The sequence below is a fragment of the Petromyzon marinus genome, chromosome 9, assembly GCF_048934315.1.
Source record: "Petromyzon marinus isolate PM22_M1 ecotype Great Lakes invasive population chromosome 9, UKy_Petmar_22M1.pri1.0, whole genome shotgun sequence".
In the NCBI taxonomy this organism is placed as follows: Eukaryota; Metazoa; Chordata; class Hyperoartia; order Petromyzontiformes; family Petromyzontidae; genus Petromyzon; species Petromyzon marinus.
Window position 1 is genome coordinate 7,531,521 of NC_133675.1, and position 17,995 is coordinate 7,549,515.

The 17,995-nt window shown below is 41.1% G+C and overlaps 1 protein-coding gene across 3 annotated transcripts; it reads right to left on the reverse strand.

Moving 5' to 3' along the window:
- Nucleotides 1-257: 257 nt before the first annotated feature.
- On the reverse strand, nt 258-17,646 carry LOC116940615 (TBC1 domain family member 14). Of its 3 annotated transcripts, XM_032950674.2 has the most exons (14): nt 17,374-17,646; nt 15,718-16,813; nt 8,479-8,602; nt 6,723-6,841; nt 6,435-6,517; nt 6,092-6,209; nt 5,644-5,750; nt 5,403-5,483; nt 5,201-5,295; nt 4,980-5,051; nt 4,599-4,727; nt 3,847-3,956; nt 3,128-3,386; nt 258-3,012 (listed from the first exon to the last, which is right to left on the reverse strand). In XM_032950674.2, the coding sequence occupies exons 2-14, from the start codon at nt 16,668-16,670 to the stop codon at nt 2,956-2,958; spliced, it is 2,307 nt and encodes a 768-aa protein (XP_032806565.2). In that variant the 5' UTR covers nt 16,671-16,813; nt 17,374-17,646; the 3' UTR covers nt 258-2,955. The 3 variants fall into 3 exon arrangements, with proteins under 3 accessions (XP_032806565.2, XP_075921973.1, XP_032806566.1); XM_076065858.1 differs by lacking the exon at nt 17,374-17,646 and having other exon boundaries at nt 15,718-16,825; XM_032950675.2 differs by lacking the exons at nt 15,718-16,813; nt 17,374-17,646 and adding an exon at nt 10,033-13,976 and having other exon boundaries at nt 660-3,012.
- Nucleotides 17,647-17,995: the final 349 nt, after the last annotated feature.

The window sequence follows — 17,995 nt, forward strand, 5'->3', positions numbered from 1 at the left end:
TGTCCGGAATTTAAAATTGCGTCACGTGACGAGCGGACTAGTCCGGGTTTAAAATCTCGCGTCATTGTCAATGGAGTTCCGCTTTTAAAGGGACGAAACCACGCGTTGTTGCATTTTGCTTAAATACTGTATTTGGCCACCTGACGTAAATTGCAGGACAACGAAGATCTATATTTACTTTTATTTACGGAAGCTTAATTCATGCATTGCACGAATGTACGTACTTTTGTATTACATGCAAACACAAGTACGCAACGTCCAGCAACAAATTTTAAAGTTTATTCTTGTTGGACAATATTTACAAGTTACATTTGTCGTGGTTTTCTGAAGTATTTAATTGGTTTGTAGATTGAAAGTTAAATATTTGTTGGTCTTGTGACAATTACTGCAAGTGCCACAAATTAAATGGTGCACTTATTTGTAATCGATGCCTTAAAATCAATAGGTATATCTTAACAATTCCTCTAGAAGTTTGAGTGAATTAATTTGCCGTCGAGTTCTTACAATATATAACCCTTTATATGCTGTAGCGTATTACAACCGTACATTTTCCCAGGTCTGACTCGTAAAGACCTCAAAGGACTAATCGACTCCTTTCACTGTGCACTCCGTCAAATGCGGTACATAGTGCAGGCTTGCTTTGGAAAAATGCAACCGCATAATACGAATGTCTTGTTTTATTATATACAAATGTATTCGACACGAATGACGTAAAATGCACACGACAAAGCTTTGAAAAGACAGTAACAGAGACTAAAATTTACAGTTCAGCAATAAGTTCATCAGGAAACTCGCTTTACCTTTAAAGAGTATCATCCACCAGTATGTAAAAGGTACATCACTTAACCAGATTAGGCTCAGCCTTTAGCGTTGTAGTTATTCCTTGATAAAAACAGGTAGCATACATTGCTGGCAAATAACCCTATTTACATCAAGTGTCCATTCTGTTCAAGGCAGCATTCACATAGACTTTAATGTTTTAACATTGAGACATAACACTGTGATGCTGATAATTGCGGCAGGTGGTTATAATGATTGTGCTTCGTCAAAACAGTAATTGACATTTTACACAATGTTAATAATGTAACCATTATTTGGGTCTTTCGGTAACGTGACGTAGATAGGTTCAAATTAATACAAATAAAGAGGAAAGCATCTTTCCCCCTGTTTTCCTCCTGATGACGATCGCTTGTGTTGTGATCGAAACATCGTAGTTTTTTTTGTCTATTTTATTTGTATAAATTTGAACCTTTTTACGTGACTTTACCGAAAGACCCAAAGAATATGAATTCCTGCAGTCACGAAATCTTTAAGCCAAAATGTAACTATTGATAATGTAAATATAAATATTTCCAACGCGATTGCTGCTGCAGGCTTCAAGATGTACGACTCGCCAAAAAAACACAAATTGAATGTCAAGTCCATTGAACTAAGTGCATTTTTTTCTTATGACAATCGTCAGTCTTCACGTACATTTGCACATTTCAAATTTGCACTTTTACACTCACATATTTTATTACGATCAAACCATGTGTATACTCAACCCTAAAGGAGGCTCTTGATTCGTGGTCAAATGTTAGTGTCACATGTCAAGTCCAATTATCCAGGTTTTCAATACAATTTGGATTTATAAAGAGTAACTACAGCTGCATTTTAAGAAGCGGTACTAATTGCTAAAGGGTTTCCCTCGATACGCGATTACGTCAATCCTTGAACGGAGCAAAATGAAACAATGTTTTTGTACAAAAACGGAATCTGGTAGACAGCTTTAATTTTTTTTACAATGTACTGGTAAATTCTGCAGGCCATCTGCTAAGACGGCAAAAACAAACAGGAAAGTACCTGAACCAGCCAGAAAGTGTCTTTCGTAGTAATTAAGGTAACATTTTAAAGAGAAAAAGTGGTATATGCCCTCGAAAAATAGCTTCAATACACCACGTTAATAACATTGCACTCATTCCATAAAGTTACTCGCAATGCGTTTGCGTATGATTAAGGATGGTTGGAAAAGACGCAGGCTTTTTGGCTACAAAAAAAAAACTTTCCATTTCATGTTCTCCATACATAATTTCCACTGGATTGTGTAAAGTGAAAAAAATCAAATTTGCTATTTATTATGCAAGGTGCTGCGTTCTTTACTTTATTTTACAACGCTTGAGCATAACGTGGAACCAAATACGATGTTGCAGTCGATCTATGGTACAAATAACACATGCCCATCAGGCGAGTACATATTTGCATTGTTTCATGTAAGCACGTTTTACATTAAGCGCATCATTTGACAAATCACACACACACAGCACAACAAACCACTTAGACCAGATCTACCTCTAGCTTTGTTTCAAAGAACTGCTTATTTACTTGATGTATTGCAAGGTAATATTACCAAGCCAATACAGAGGCAAGCTTTGTGCAATGCTGCATCACAAAATTCTGTTCTGGTCCTATAGCAGAAAAGGCGCCATATGTATTGTATATTCAGTAACACTGATCATTAGTGTGGAGAAGTATTGTATGCACTTATTTTCAAATACCAGTTGAAAAAGTCCATAGATTGTATAAAATGGGAATACAAGTTTGGCTAAATGTCTTTCCACATTTACAAACGTATGTATGCACTTCTGTAGCCTGCATCGTCTTGACCTGCCACTAGCCAATGCCTAGGGAATAAACTGCAGATACTTTTTCAGTTGCCAGTTCTGCTCAGATTCCAGAGATGCAATACAGCAAGGAGAAGCAATATTACCCCACTCAGTCAGTTCCATTCATATTCGTATGTAGCCAAACTCCGAACACTGCAGCAATGATACAACATGCTTTCAAACTAGTTTTCAGAATGTAAATGGTCCCAATAAACACTGCCAAGTGCATTTAGTGTTAAAGAAATGTGAGGTCTTCTACACACAGTTCACATTAAATATTTCTGAAGCACAAATGGAGCCAACGACTGCCTCCTCAAGGGCTTCCACTTTTCTCTGAATCTCGTCTGTCCTTTTGAAGTGCAGAAAAAACCTGGAAAACAGGCAACACAACCTATTAGAATGGATATAGGAACACTCCTAGGACATTCTGTTCATCATGACATTGTGAGAACTGGACATTGAAAGTTTGTGGCCCAAGGCATTACCTGGCTCCACTTTCCATGCTTATTTTGCATGTTGATGGTGCCAATGGCAGCAAACAGTGGCTGGGCGGCAATGTTGTCTGGCAGGCGAGTCAGAAACTGAGCCCCCTGCAGGAAGTCTGTGCTGAGCAGCACATCCTGGTACAGACGGAGTATGCCCAGTGCTGTGCGGAAAAGAAACTCTTCCCCATCGCGGCAAAAAACATCCCAAACTCGACATGCCACGTCCAGAGGCAGCGCCTTGCTGTACAGCGTAAAAATCCTGCCAAAACAGAGCATGGACACCTGAGCCATATGCAATTGGCTTTGTTATGTTACAAGTAGTGAAAATCAATAACGAAAAAGGTACATAAATTGCATAATACAGTGAGTACCTAAAATGTAAATTTACAATTAACTTTGTTTTGTGTCATGGTTTTTTTTATTAAAACCTATCGGTTAAAATTTTACTCACAAACAATCATCTGCACTGAATTACATCTGAACATCGCATGGCAAATGTGGCCATATCCTACACTGATAAAAACATAAGCATAGCCCACACTGACTGCGGTCATAATGTCTCACCATGAGCTACGTGCTCGTTTCAATTATTCACTAGCAGCATATCAGATATTCAACAGACTTCTACTCCTGAAGGTGTCCACTGGCTCACCAATACTGGCACGAACACATACGTTGCTGATCAACCCACCACAATGAAATATTTATTTTTTACATACCAGTCAATCAAGTACAAGTCAGGTGTCAAGTTGCTGGTCTTGAAGTGGCTGAATAACCTTGGAAGGTTTTCTTCAAAGAAGAGCTCAAAGGCTTCAAAGTATTTAAGCATCTGTAAATGATTTAAGGTCAAAATTACTCATTAATCCATTGTCCAGCAACACATTGTCTCCGTATAAAATTAAAGTATTACAACATTTTCATATTCCGAGGATGTTTATACAGTGTATATATCAATGTTATTTTACTGCAGTACATGGCATCTACGAAAGTTCAAGTAATTACCAACTGTGCCGAAAGCAACTACTGTAAAAAAATGCAATACTGCATTATCAGTGGTGCACAAGCAAAAACTGCCAAAATTCACCACATTAAACAATGATACTGCCCTAGAGAGGAAATATAGATCATAGGTTTAATTTCAGCAATGACCATTTGTCAGAGAAGGATGTTGTTGCACGTAAATACATCTATCACTTTGCAACCTTAGAGCTCCTGAAATCTAGACAGCTTAATAGAAAAGCACTTTAGGTGGTGCATAAGAGACCAGTGCTTATGAACAAGCTTACACATTAGGAAGTGTAATTGACTTGTGCTAGCTTGTGTGTCTGACCAACTAACCTGGATATGCCCCCTCAATCTCATCAGATCTCAGAATCTAATTAGGATTGAGCCTTGGATTGTGCTTTTATGGGCAAATGGCTGTACATGCTAGCCCAGTAAGAAAGGGATGCACAGTTTCAGTTGCACAAACCAGTGGGTGGTCGACACGGAAGAAGGCCATCTGGCAGGGCTTGTTGAGGAGGTTGGCGAAGGTGATGAATGCATCTGCCACGTCGAGGTTGAGCAACAGCACGGCTGCCAGGAACGACATGCCTTGCACCTGTTGGTGCACGGGCACATCCAATCACTACCCCGATGCCAAGGCATCTGGCTGCCCAACTGTTAAAACTCTCATTAGGCATGACAAAATGAAAAACATGTGGCCATTACTTATTTATCAACATGTAAAAGACTTAATTTGTGGAGTTTCTTGCATATGAACATAATTTTCAAGTGATGGGGTTATTTTCATGTCAAACGAGGTAAATTAAAATTTAACGTGTATTTGAAGGTGTATTTAAGATAGACGTACATAGCCAACATCTGGACGATAGCATGTGTAGGCCCCAAGCACGCTCTGCAGGATGTCATGGTATGGTCCTCGCTGAAAAAAAACATTTTTTTTTTAAATGTTCACATAAAATTAATGGATATATAAAGCAAAGCACATACAAAAGTGTAAAGTTGAATAACACGAAATTAGATTGTCGTGACATTATTTCCCTTGGTAAAAATGTATGCGATGTCACAAACCTTCTGGAAGATACACAGAGATGGGAAAGTTCTAGAGATGTCCAGACTTATCAGCTCAAGGCTGCTTTCTCGGTCGGCCCCATTACACCCAACATCTGGGAAATGACAGCCAAGAGGTTGACAGGTGTTATTTCCATGGTTTATAATGACGATTTTGCTTGAGGTTTACAGCTAATGGACATCAATGACAGTTGACACTAACCTCCATTCTCAGAGTCTGAACCAGAGTCGCTATAGCTCCTCCACTTCTCTTTTGCCCGAGACAGAAAGATTTCGTACAATTCTGAAACAAAAATGTAAAAGCAGCATGTATTGTTAGACTCTTATTGTAAACAACACATTCAATACAAATTCATAACCAAATGACACCATATTCCGCACTCTACAGATGCATTGGTGTTTGTAATAATTTTTTAAGATGATGGACGGTAGAAGCAGCTTACCAGGCGTGATGTTGAGCTCATTGCCAATAGCCAAACTCCAAATCTTCCCCCGGATACTGGGAGGGATGCCTTGCCACCATAAATCCCGTACTTTTCTCGAATTACACCTGTTTTCATAATGTATCACAAGGGTAAATATTAAAGAGAAATAACTGTGCTGAAAGTAAACTTATTAAACAACAAATTAGAAGCTTAATTTCCTTAGGTTGCATATTGATACTTTCCAACAACATTGCAATCATTACAAGTCAAAGATAATTAATGTGTTGCATACATTTGTCCGGTTCAAATAGTTGTGATTGTCTCACAATGTTAGTATGTTCTTTTGCACCATACGTAGCCAACCGTGCGATTTCGGAGGCGTGGGAGGAAACCAGAGTAGTCCGTAGAGAATGAAAACAAAATGCTCGAGTATAGCATTAACTGCACCCCGAGTGGCTGTACTCACGTTTGTTCCCAGTTTGGCAGAATCTCAGTGTTCCACACAGCCAGGGTACTGATGATCGAGTCTTCCTTTTTACAGCGTTCCTGCATCAGTTGCTTCTGCCGCTGTGCCTCTCGTGCTTCTAGAAAACAAACAACCACTTGAGCAGAGGTAGGCTGGGAAAATGTTTGAGGTTTATTTTTGACAAAAGGCCTATTTTCACTTGTGTACTGTCACTTTAAAAACGATGTACCTCTTACGATCATAATCTGCTAGGCGGTTCTCAGTACCAATACAGATTCACAAGTACATCATCGTCATGTGTTTAGAGGATGGTTCATATTATGAAGATGATAATTATTGTTACCTCGCTTTTTAGCCTGGGAAACCATCTCAGCGTAAAGTTCCTGGTGTCTCTGCATCTCTTCGACAGGCTTAGCAGGTAGGTGCCTTCACAGCCACACGCAAACGGATTATGCAACGTATGTATAATACAAAATCTACCGCCCGCTTTAAGCTTGAAATGGTGGTGAGGATTTTAACATGAAGTCACAATGTCCGTGGTTTCTCAATTTACAAAAAAGTGCCACAGATGTGATTTCTGTTAGCCCAGCTCATAGTGGTTTTCACCATAAGGTGTGAAAATGCCACTTACGCTGGACGCTGCTCCAGAATGAGGGCTGTGGTAGAAAGGGGCTCAAAGTCCAGGTCCTTTCTTGATGGTGTCTGGCCAGTGGCCGCCTTCTCGCTTTTCGCTATCCTGGCTTCGTAATCCTACAGCACATGTGGAGGAGAACCCGTTAAAAAGGATGACAAAAAAACTGGGGAGAGAAAAAAAACAACAAATCGAGCTTGCACTCTGGTGAAGCAGTCGAAGATGACAAACGAATACTGCTCACCTCGGTAAGATGCACATGTTTATTTTACGAAATAACTTAAAAACTTGTCGATATATTTTAAACACTCTCAACGAAGTATTTCTTGTTCTCACATGTCTCAAAACAAGTTCATTGTTTACAACAAAGGCATTGCTGCCACCCAACCTGTCATGTGACCCTGGGCATAAATCATGCATGTCAGATGTATTGGTGAAGCCCGAGGTTCTCATCATTTTTTCCACGGTAGAAGTGGTCCGCTTGTGAAACAAGCGCAGTGGAAAACTGAACGTCCCGAACAATGAGCATTCACCCAAAAAATTTGACTTGGTGCCAAAGGCTTAAATGAACGTTCATAAGATTTCCATTCCTCGGTCGCTATATAGTCACTACATAATATGCCTCCTTTTCCTCCCTTCCTGTTGGCACACCATCACATGTGCTCTGTGGCAATAACAGGAAACTGAGTCAAACTATTGGATAAACTGAATACTCCAAAGCTTGCCACAAGCACTTCACAGAATGGTTCAGTATTTAACTTTAAACAAATGCTGGAAAAGGTGTGTTTTTTTTATTCCAAGTCTTGAAATAAAGTTCAAATATCTTGTTTTAGTACGATAAATCAGGAAACTAAGGTACCAGTAAAATAATTGAAATAATTAAGACTTTTAACTGCTTTAACCACAATATCATTCAACTTATACTGCACACGAGCAAGAGCAACAGCAAAAGTTGGAGGCATATAATGGAAGTTATTTTAAGAAACATGTATTTTAATTGCTGAAAGATAAATCAAATGCCACAGAATAAAATACTATATGACAGGTGGGCATATGCCAAAATCCAGCTTCATGTAAATGGCTAGTAGGTGTAAAACATATACATGGAGACGTATTTTTACATTTGTGCAAAATGGAACTTTAAGAATGCACAGTATGTGGGAATGCTTGCACTTGTAAGCTGCACAGCTGTCTGCTGACTATCAGCAGGAATAAGAGAACAGTACTTTCCCAGTCGATGCGTCACAACGCAACAAAGAATACAATACCAGGAAGCGAAGCGTTTAATATAGTTCTGCAAAATGTTTTTATCACTGTTACACATTCCTTCCTTTATGTAATGTGTACATATTAAACATGTTATTTTTACCAATAGTTTTCTCGTGCAAAATAATTTCATAATTTCAACATGCGTAAAGTTTTCCAACTAAGGTTAAAAGTTAATGCATTAGCTTTAAGTCTGCCTGTAGTCAGAGGTAAAATGACTGTAAACCTGATCAAATATAAACATGTTTTTATTAAAGTTGTGTTGCTATTAAAGACTTGATAGAAAACTGGCCAAATGTATCAAAGACATGCCCAAAACTTGGCGATAACCAACGCTAGGCAGATTATCCTTGGCGCCGAAGCCAATGACGTCAGTTCACAATGCGGTTCGAAACTTATGATCATTACCGCGAATGAGATAATTGCGTGGACAAAACGCATATTGAAAAAGCATTTCAGAATCCATGTACATTCAGGACTTATGTTGTACCTGTTGAATTTTCTTAGGGTCTTTCTGTGGACTTTCTTTTGGTGGGACCCTTCCAAACAGTTTCCAGCCAGGTGCACTTGGAACACTCACTCTGCAGTCCTTGTTCCTCCACGTGAGTATGTTTCTGCAAGCAGTGGATGGTCATGAATAAACATTTAAATCACTTTTCTGTAAGTTCTCAATATAACCCAACTGCTATACTCAAAACCAGTATGAACGTCTAAAACAATGGATTAAATTTAGTTGACAAATATACTGCTTAATTGCAGCTTTAAAACACAATTCTGTTTCGTTTAAAAGAACCCATACGCTTACACTAAACTAACAATAAATGCCACTTATTCCACAAGTGATACGTGCTTACTTTTTGTTTATTCATGCACCGTGTAGAATTCTCAGCAAAACGTAAACGGTTTACTTTTGCAAGACAACTCTGTTGCAGAGGACTATGCCCCAGCTCAGAAATGCATCCCACGCACTGTAGATTGCCTAATGACCAGGTAATAATCTGTGGGAGGTCCTGGTACACTTTGTTCCCAGTGAATTCTTACACTTGACACAATAGTAAATTCCCATAAGATGTGTTTTTTTAAAGGCGTTAACTGTTGTCTTGTATAAATGTGGGACATTTCAGCTGTAAATTCCCATAAGATATGTTTTTTTTAAAGGCGTTAACTGTTGTCTTGTATAAATGTGGGACATTTCAGCTGTTCACGTAACAGGTTTTTTTTTAAACACCGGCTTCAAGGCAAATATGCTAAGTGCAGTGTCGTAACATATTTAAAGGAACACCATAGGCTTCACTTAACAAAATGGCACATTCTACAACATCTGTATGCCCGAGTCCCAACGATAAACTTGAAGAGACTGAAATGAGCACATATGTTTGAATTTGACAGTGACCGTTTTATTAGCATGCAAATTTTACAACACATTATCTTCTTACAGACACCAGAGTCCATGACTGTATAAACATATCACACAATAGTGGAGTGAAGCAATGTTTGCAACCATTTTTAAAAGGCAATCTAATAGATTATTGCAGGAACCAGATTAACCTTATTCCTAAAACGCATTTAAAGGTGTTTTCCCATTTATGAAAACTTACATTCAAACGTCAATTAAGACAGCAACATTCAATGATAATTGGTTTCAAGTCGAAGATGCCTTATTAACTAGTGAGAAACCCTTGAAATGAATTATTCCATTTCCAAAGCAGACCTGGATTCCACCAGTTATATTAGGACAGTGTTCACGTTTATTATTGTTTACTTGTCTTATGCCTCAACAATAACATCCCTTTGAAAATACGGTATTCATTTTAAAAATGTTTTTAAAAAGGAAAGTTTTAATGGGACTGCATTTTTAAATGCCGACAGTTAAAAACAAGGCACGTTCGTGTAATAAATTACGTACGAGTAATACGTACAATTTAAATGTAGTTAGTGTAATGAACAAATACATTGTATTAATCCATACTAAGATTTCAACACATTAATAAGACACGTTAACAAACGTTAATTCACACAATACTTATTCTCGAAATGAACTTACCCTTCATAAATGAGAAGTGAAGACAAAGCCATGCCACATGCTTAGAATACACAGCACTGCGGCCTACGAAGCACATAAAAATCTCCGAGGCCAGACTTGGAACTTTGAAACATGGTAGCTGACTCACTGGCACAAGCAAACTGCCAAACCCTAGCAAAGTATGCCGGCTCCCTGAGAACGTTACTGTGGAATGGCGAAAGATTTACGTAGCCTATTTCTGTACATATTTAATAACTTGAATACACAGAGTAAATATGTTACAGTATCGTCATACTCCAGCATCCAGGGGGTGGAGGAGCAGAGTGGGAGGATGAAGACTCACAGAGGGTTTGTGTTTCCTGGTCTGGTGAGTGAGCCAATCGCTCTCAAAACCAGGAAGTTGTGAACCACCCCATTTGCTTTGTAAACCCGAATAGCCTGCCAAACGAGTATGCGTCTTTTAAAAAGACGTTTGGCATGAAAATTGTGACCAAAATTAACCAGATTTAAGCAGGTTTTTGAAATTCTTCATGCTTACCCACATTTCTCAAGGTCTGGGGTTAAAATAGAAACGGGGCTTTTTAAAGAAAAACGAGAGCTAAAAAAAACACATCAACTCTACTTTATTATTAGATTACTGTACATTGTATAGTATTGTAATAGTGGGCCTTGCAAATTGTAACAGCTTGACTGGCAATATATGCAAGTCATATTTTTATATCCAGGAGGTATCAAATTAAAACGCTTCAAAGTTATATATTGTCCAACTTTCTTCAATTAATCCAGTTTTCCAGGGGGGGGGGGATAATGTTCTGACACCTCTGCTTCATTGAGCAATGCTACAACAACTTTGTTCAGATAACCTGATGTTCTCTGCACCAAATGTATGGTACAGTACAATTAAAGTCATATAAAACAGTACATTATCAGCTTAAGAAGTTTTTATTGAGAAATTCCACATGTCTGGCATTTAATTCAAGGTTTTGTTCAAATAACTTATAATTTTCCTCCCAAAAGAAACACTTAAGCCGACAGTGTTTTGAATGGGGCTGTTTATTTCCCACATCAAGTTTCGTTCAGAAACAGTTTAGCATTCCTCGGAATGTCCGTTTTTGCACTTATGAACAACTCTTAACCCAATGACAAATCCTAGAGCACCTGGAAAACAGCCGGCGTGTCCATGTGTCCATTATTTAAACGTCTTGGGCTCAGCTTAGACACGTCTTTTAATGCGTACTGTATATGCATAGAGCTTTGGACAATGTTTCTGTACGAGAACCTTCCAAATGGCAACATTGCTTCAAGCCTTGTGTAGCCTCAGTTATTCTACGCATTATTGTATTCAGTTTCATTGATGGATCGCCCCTTTTTACAGGCTTTATTTTAAGTCACTCTGTTGTCATTGTTGTATCCTCAAATCTTGTAACTCAATTGTAACCCACTTCCCAATGTGGTATCGACTGCAAACTTGGTATACTTATGTCATACTGATGACAATACTATATTATATCATAAAAAAATGTTTTAACGTTCTTTTCTATATGTTATGTTTCGGCTTGGGTCTAATGTCCACGGTCAACTGACGTTGGCTGTAATTGGCCACGGTCCCCTTACGTTGTGGCAAGCTTCGGGGTCACTTCCTCGAGTCGTGGAGTTCTGCCATTACTAGTACATTTAATAAAAGCGTGTTTTTTTATTACTTATTTATTCCCTTTTTGATTGATTGGAGTTAGTTTATAAATGCAGTGTATTTCCATGTACATCCCTTGGATACACATCCTCAGTATTTTTAAAGCAATATTTGGTGTTATTGGCTACAACAAGTTGTGTTCCCGATCCCTGCTATCTGTATTATCAAACATTTTAAACATCCCTGCTATGTTTACAGGCAGCAATGGCCTCCAAAATATGCATTGGTTTACCCCATCACTGATTTTTCATTTATGGTTATGAAAGAGCCTGGTAAAAAAAAATACTTGGTTAATTACATATTTGAAGATGGTATTTAATTTCCAAGTCTTTCTATACTTTTTCCAGGAGTCTCGATGCATTATTCAAACACAATAATGTAATCAAACCGACAGGAAAGTAATTACTTAATTTGTTGTTTGAACAATATAGCGACTGATTTTTCACCTTTAATAGTATTATCCAATATCAGGGAATCCATGAAACAGAATAAAAAAAATATGCACCACTGCCAGGTCAAGTGGATGTAGTAGCAGCAACCTTCAATACAATTAATTATTCCCATTGCATGCTGCTTCCATACCTGTCTAGCCATATGGTTTACCCGTATTCTTGTACAGGGAAATTGAGTTCCGGTCCATATGGCATACAGCAGTTTCAATACGGGCATTTTTGTTGTCTATTTGTGTTTTTCCCTTGTGATGGGACTTTGTAGGATGAACGTTGAGATTTATAAGGGGCACGGGGTGACCAATAAGGTCTGAATTAGTCTGTAATAAGGTAGGCACTGATAAGGGGTTGACAGGTATGTGCTTGTGTTCATCTCGTCTGTATGTTATGGAGGTGTTGTAGTATGGCTCCAGTCACTGAATGGTCTATTAATACTACGTCTTCTATTAATACTATGTCTAGGGATTTCCCAGACCTGGCTTTTTTACGCATTTAGATCCTGTAGGTCACTAATTGAATTCTCTTGTGAATTACTAATGTATATTTATGCTTACGATGTACTGGTATGCTTAAGCTTTGAATAAATGTTGATATTTCATGCGGGCTCAACCTGTGTTTTAATTAAGTCTGAGATGATTACATGATACCAACGTTTTGCTGATAAACAACATAAAAACACCGTTGCAATTTTTTATTCCTTTTCACCGTTTTTAAACATGGAATTTCCACTATTTCCATTATGGATAGAAACAACATTGGAGCTGCACTGGACACGAAGCTGTGTTACTGTTAAAATATAATTTCGATACAATGCGTAATGAAGGCCTTCCCCCTCACCATGCTGGCCTGTGTCAGTTTATGAAGGGGAGACACAGGACTGGTAAAGCTTTCACTTCTACGTCATCGGCGTTGCCACCACTTCAACTGTTACTCTATACACAATTAGGTTAGTCTACTGTACTGTATAAGCCCTTCAGTATGTTGACGCTAACACCTTTCCATATTTTAGACCAATATCGACAATTTCCATTTCATTTCTCCATTTGCTTGCTCATCTGCCAAGTCCAGATTGACCACAACGGTTTACTACGTCAAACTTTTACAAGGTATGGCTGTTGTAAACTGAACACACGGCATATGTACGTGCTCTCGTTATATTTCAGTAGTACATTAAATCAATTTTCCAAGAAGTGCAGTGTTCGACACTTGTCATGGTTTTTCTGATCTCAAAACAAACACACGTCCCTTTCAAGGAATAGAACTCAGCACATAAAAAAAGTGTTCCTAAGCGAAACTGATGTTCTTCCTTAACTGTCAAAGATTCTGAGTGCCTCTTAAACCAAGGGCATACTGGTAATATGTAGACATACATAATTGTGTCGATCCACTGCTGGATGTGGATCTCCCCAAGACATGCGAGCTGTGGGAGTCATTTTGATTATACTTGACCATGCCGCTCAGTGTGATTTGGTAAAGATGGAGAACCCATATGAAGAAGCATTGAATCACAGTCCAATGGATTGGGCTGTACTGCTCTCTACTGACAACATAGCCCCCCCCCCCCCGCGGCAACCTACAACAACCTTCAAACATTATTTCACGCATGATCGTTGCCCATCCAAGCAATACCCAGGCACTATCCGGGCTTAAATCCGCTTAGCTTCCAAGATATGATGAGATTGGGCACGTACAGGCTGATTTAGTCAGACATTGAGAATCTATCTAGAATTAAATCACATCCGCAGGTGTACCCTTTTCCACTTCATGCGCATGTGTATTTGATTTGAAACATATCTATGGAAATACTATATAAAATATATGTACTTCATACTCTGTTTATTTCGGTAAAGTCACGCAGGCATTATTTTATACCCACGTGACTTTACCGAAAGAAACAAAGAGTATAGATTCCTGCAGTCACGAAAGCTTCAAATCAAGACATGTACTTCACTTAACTAAAACGTATATGCAGTAAGTGTATAAGAACGTTTTTGTAACTTGTGAATGGTTCTTTCATAAAGCTTGATTTCATTAATACTGTACACATGAATGAAGCGTGGTTTAAAAATAAAAATCACGTGCAAAATTATTATATATTTTTTCAAATGCTACGATTTATCAATGCAGTGCACAAAAAACTTTATAGGAAACGAATCCTGTACTTGAGGAGTTATGCTGAAACCAACGTGTTTACAACGGCAAATGGCCGCATTCCAGCTCTTGGTAATTTGCTGCCAAGATCCAAGGAGGGCCAAAACATTCTTCTTGGCATGTGGTTTAAATCAGACATGTTTTTTCCTCTTGGATTCAATAAGCTGGTTCCCTCTGCATACTGTAAAATAAGGTTCTGCGAATCCAACGTTAAGAAGTAGAATTGTTTTCCACGGTTAATTATCACCAATATGACTGTATATGGCCATTTAAATCAAACAAATATGGGCATAGTTATAGGTGTTCCACGGCAAACTATATCCGCGCAACAGACGACTGTATTTGCTGTCTGTAAATTAAATACACACGCTACATTGAGGTAATGCGATTTTACTTGACATCCTATTGTTTGCAGGCACAGGAGCATCAAGCGGTTAATACTTTTGAAGTATTCGTGTTAACATTCTTTGGTTCTTTCGGTAAAGTCTCGTAGATAGAAAAATAATAAAGTGAATAAAAATAATAAAATAAAAATAATAAACAAAAAAACACGAATATAGACTGTAGCCTGGTTCTTAATCAGAGTGTACTGGCAGTATAATAATGTAGACTGTAGCCTGGTTATTAAATTAAGAACCAGGCTACAGTCTCTATTAGTGTTTTTCGTTGATTTTTATTCTATTTTTATTCACTTAATTTTTTGTTATTATTTTTCTATCTACTTGACTTTACCAAAAGAACCGAAGAATATGAATTCCTGCAGTCACAAAAGTTCAGTCAAAATTTATACGTGTCAATGTATTATTTTCATGCCAGCACCCAGCCAATGTGGTCATGACAGCATTATTTACAGGTCATTTGGAACGAATCGGTTATTGGGTGTACTGTTCTGGTCTTCTGGCTATACTGTATCTTACAGACGATGTAATAGGATATTTGGCATGCCACCAAGGCTTTTAAAGTGCAGTGCCATGGTAAAAAAAAACCCTTGTTGTCATACCTCTAGCCCAAGGTGTACATTTTCAGCTCAGCACGCCAACGATCCATTGTGAATGGTACATCTCCATTTTATAGTAACATGTTGCAAATGATATAAATGTAATGTCACGCATTTACCATCATAATACAATAATAATCCTGGTTAGTGGTTTTATGCGAATCGTCACAATTAGATTAGTTTGCAGTAAAAAAATATTGTCTAATGGGGTTCATTTTTTTGTATACATAAAAATGCCACGTTAAATTATAGACATTGCATTACTGCTAAATGCACATGTATATTACTTTCACTGAAAACGCTCTCCCTCCCAACCTACCCCTGGTGAAGTCCTTGCCGAGCTCCGCGCTACATGTCGACGCCGTTGCCTCTTTGTGAAAAACAACATGCACTGGCGTGCGTGCAATAGGTCAACCCACCTCGTAATGTACGTGGCCAGCCCGATGCGTTTCGGCTTTTCATCTTCGCACAGCTCATCCTGATGGCACTTGGGGTCATCTTGAAGGTCGGGGTCGTCATCGCGATGTGGAGCATCCGAGGCCTCGCTGCTTGTGCGTTCTCTGTCCGCAGCACTCTTACACTGCTGCTGCCGATTCTGCTCAACAGAACCTGCCACAGCTCCGGCTGAGCCTCCCACACCAGCCGACAGATCCGAGCTGAGGCTGGAGAGACTGGAGCGAGACACCGTGTCCGCCTCGTCCATCTCCAACTCGCCCTGGGCCATGTGGCCCACGGGGCCAGACCCTGGCTCGTAGGCACCGCGGGGGAACGTGGCCGACTTACGGGCCCGCTCGCCTGTCCTCAGGGCGGCCGAGGCCGACAGTCCTGGCGGAAGACTCCTGCTGCTCTTCTTGCTGGGCAGCCTATCCGTCGATGGGCCTGGCTCACAACCACCACCAACACCACCACAACAGCCAACACCACCACCACAACAACAGCCAACACCACCAGCGGCAGTGGCACCACCACCAGCGCCGCCGCAGGCACCGTTCATGGAGAACGCCGCCTGCAAGCCATCGGCCATCATCATGGCCATGACCATTCTCTCCACGTCCCTGCTGTTGGCGTGGGATCCCTCCATGTGCGTCACTCCAGAGTCCTCGGACACGAAGCTCTCGCTGTCCTTGTGGGTGCCACTCGCCCTGGCCGATCCACCTTCATCCTGCTGGTCTTCCTCATCCTCCTCCTCCTCCTCGTCATCCTCATCCTCCTCGTCCCCCTCCTCTCCGCTCTTCACCAAGGCGCGCGCAGACCCATTCATGAGGTCGAATCCGGCCGGGCAAGTGGTCCCGGCTGCCGGCGGACACACGTCCCCGGCCACGTCTTTCATCCCGACCCCAACCCCAAAGCTCGAGCAGTCTTGCACATCCATTGCTCGGATAGGGCAGTCAGGGCAGGGCAGTCAGGGCAGGGCAGCCGAGCAGGGCGAGGCAGGCAGAGAGGGCAGCGCAGACGGCTGGGCCCGCGGTCCCGCGCCGAGATGCCCTCCCCAATGCATGGCTTACGAGGCCGTGCCTAGAATGCAATGCCTCGTATTCAATTTCCTTCCTGTGTCTGTGTGCGCGTCTGTGGTGCAGTGTGTACACACACACACTGTACGTGGGGTATACTTCAGTAAAATAAGATACTGCGAGGCGCTCCCCGATCATCGGAAAGCGATGACGTCGTTCATTGTGCCATTTATCGCACACGTGTGACCATTATAGCATCGCTTTGTACTTATTGTAATGATTAACCAGAGGCAATTATGCTGTTAATAGGACACCGCGTGCAGTCGGGTGCAGCGGTAGCTATGATATTAACAATTGTGATGATTGCTGTCAGTAGCACTCGAGTGATATCCACAGAAAGGAGCACTCGGCTATCGATGCGTAATTGAGGTACCAAGCAAAACGCTACGAGAAAGAACAATAATGGTTACACGACGCTGAACAACAAAAAGAGGGAATTATAATAACGGGCAATACGTTAATTAATCCGCACTGCACGAGGGTGTGTGTGTGTATGTGTGTGTGTGGATTGACAACGACAAACGCGACCCCCGTCGCCCACCCTAATAACCAGACCGTACTTACTATTCTCTTATTTTAAGCGGCTCCGAGCGGTCTCTCTCTGTGTGTGTGTCGGCGAAATGACCGACGTTCAGTGACGGGCGCGAATGCAAAAATAAAAAAGGGTGGCAAGGCGGTGGAGGAGAAGGAGGAGGAGGAGAAGGAGGAGGAGGAGAAGGAGGAGGAGATCCTCGCGAGTCACTGGGCGGCGAGACGCCCCGCTGCCGCACTCAGCTGCGCGCAACGCCGAGAAGCCATTTTGAGTCGCGGGCGATCGGCGCGACGCCTCGCCCGTGCGCGCTACCGATTACAATCGCTTCGCTTATACGCGCTACCGATTACAATCGCCTCGCCTCTGCGGGGGTGTGGGGCGGGGGAGAGGGGCACGTGGGCCGGCCGCCTTGCGGGGTGGTGAGTGGAGGGGGGGTAGGGGGGGCGGAGGGGTGGGGTGGTGAGTGGAGGGGGGGTAGAGGGGGCGGAGGGGTGGGGTGGTGAGTGGAGGGGGCGTAGAGGGGGCGGAGGGGTGGGGTGGTGAGTGGAGGGGGGGGGTAGAGGGGGCGGAGGGGTGGGGTGGTGAGTGGAGGGGGGGTAGAGGGGTGGAGTGGTGAGTGGAGGGGGGGTAGGGGGGGCGGAGGGGTGGGGTGGT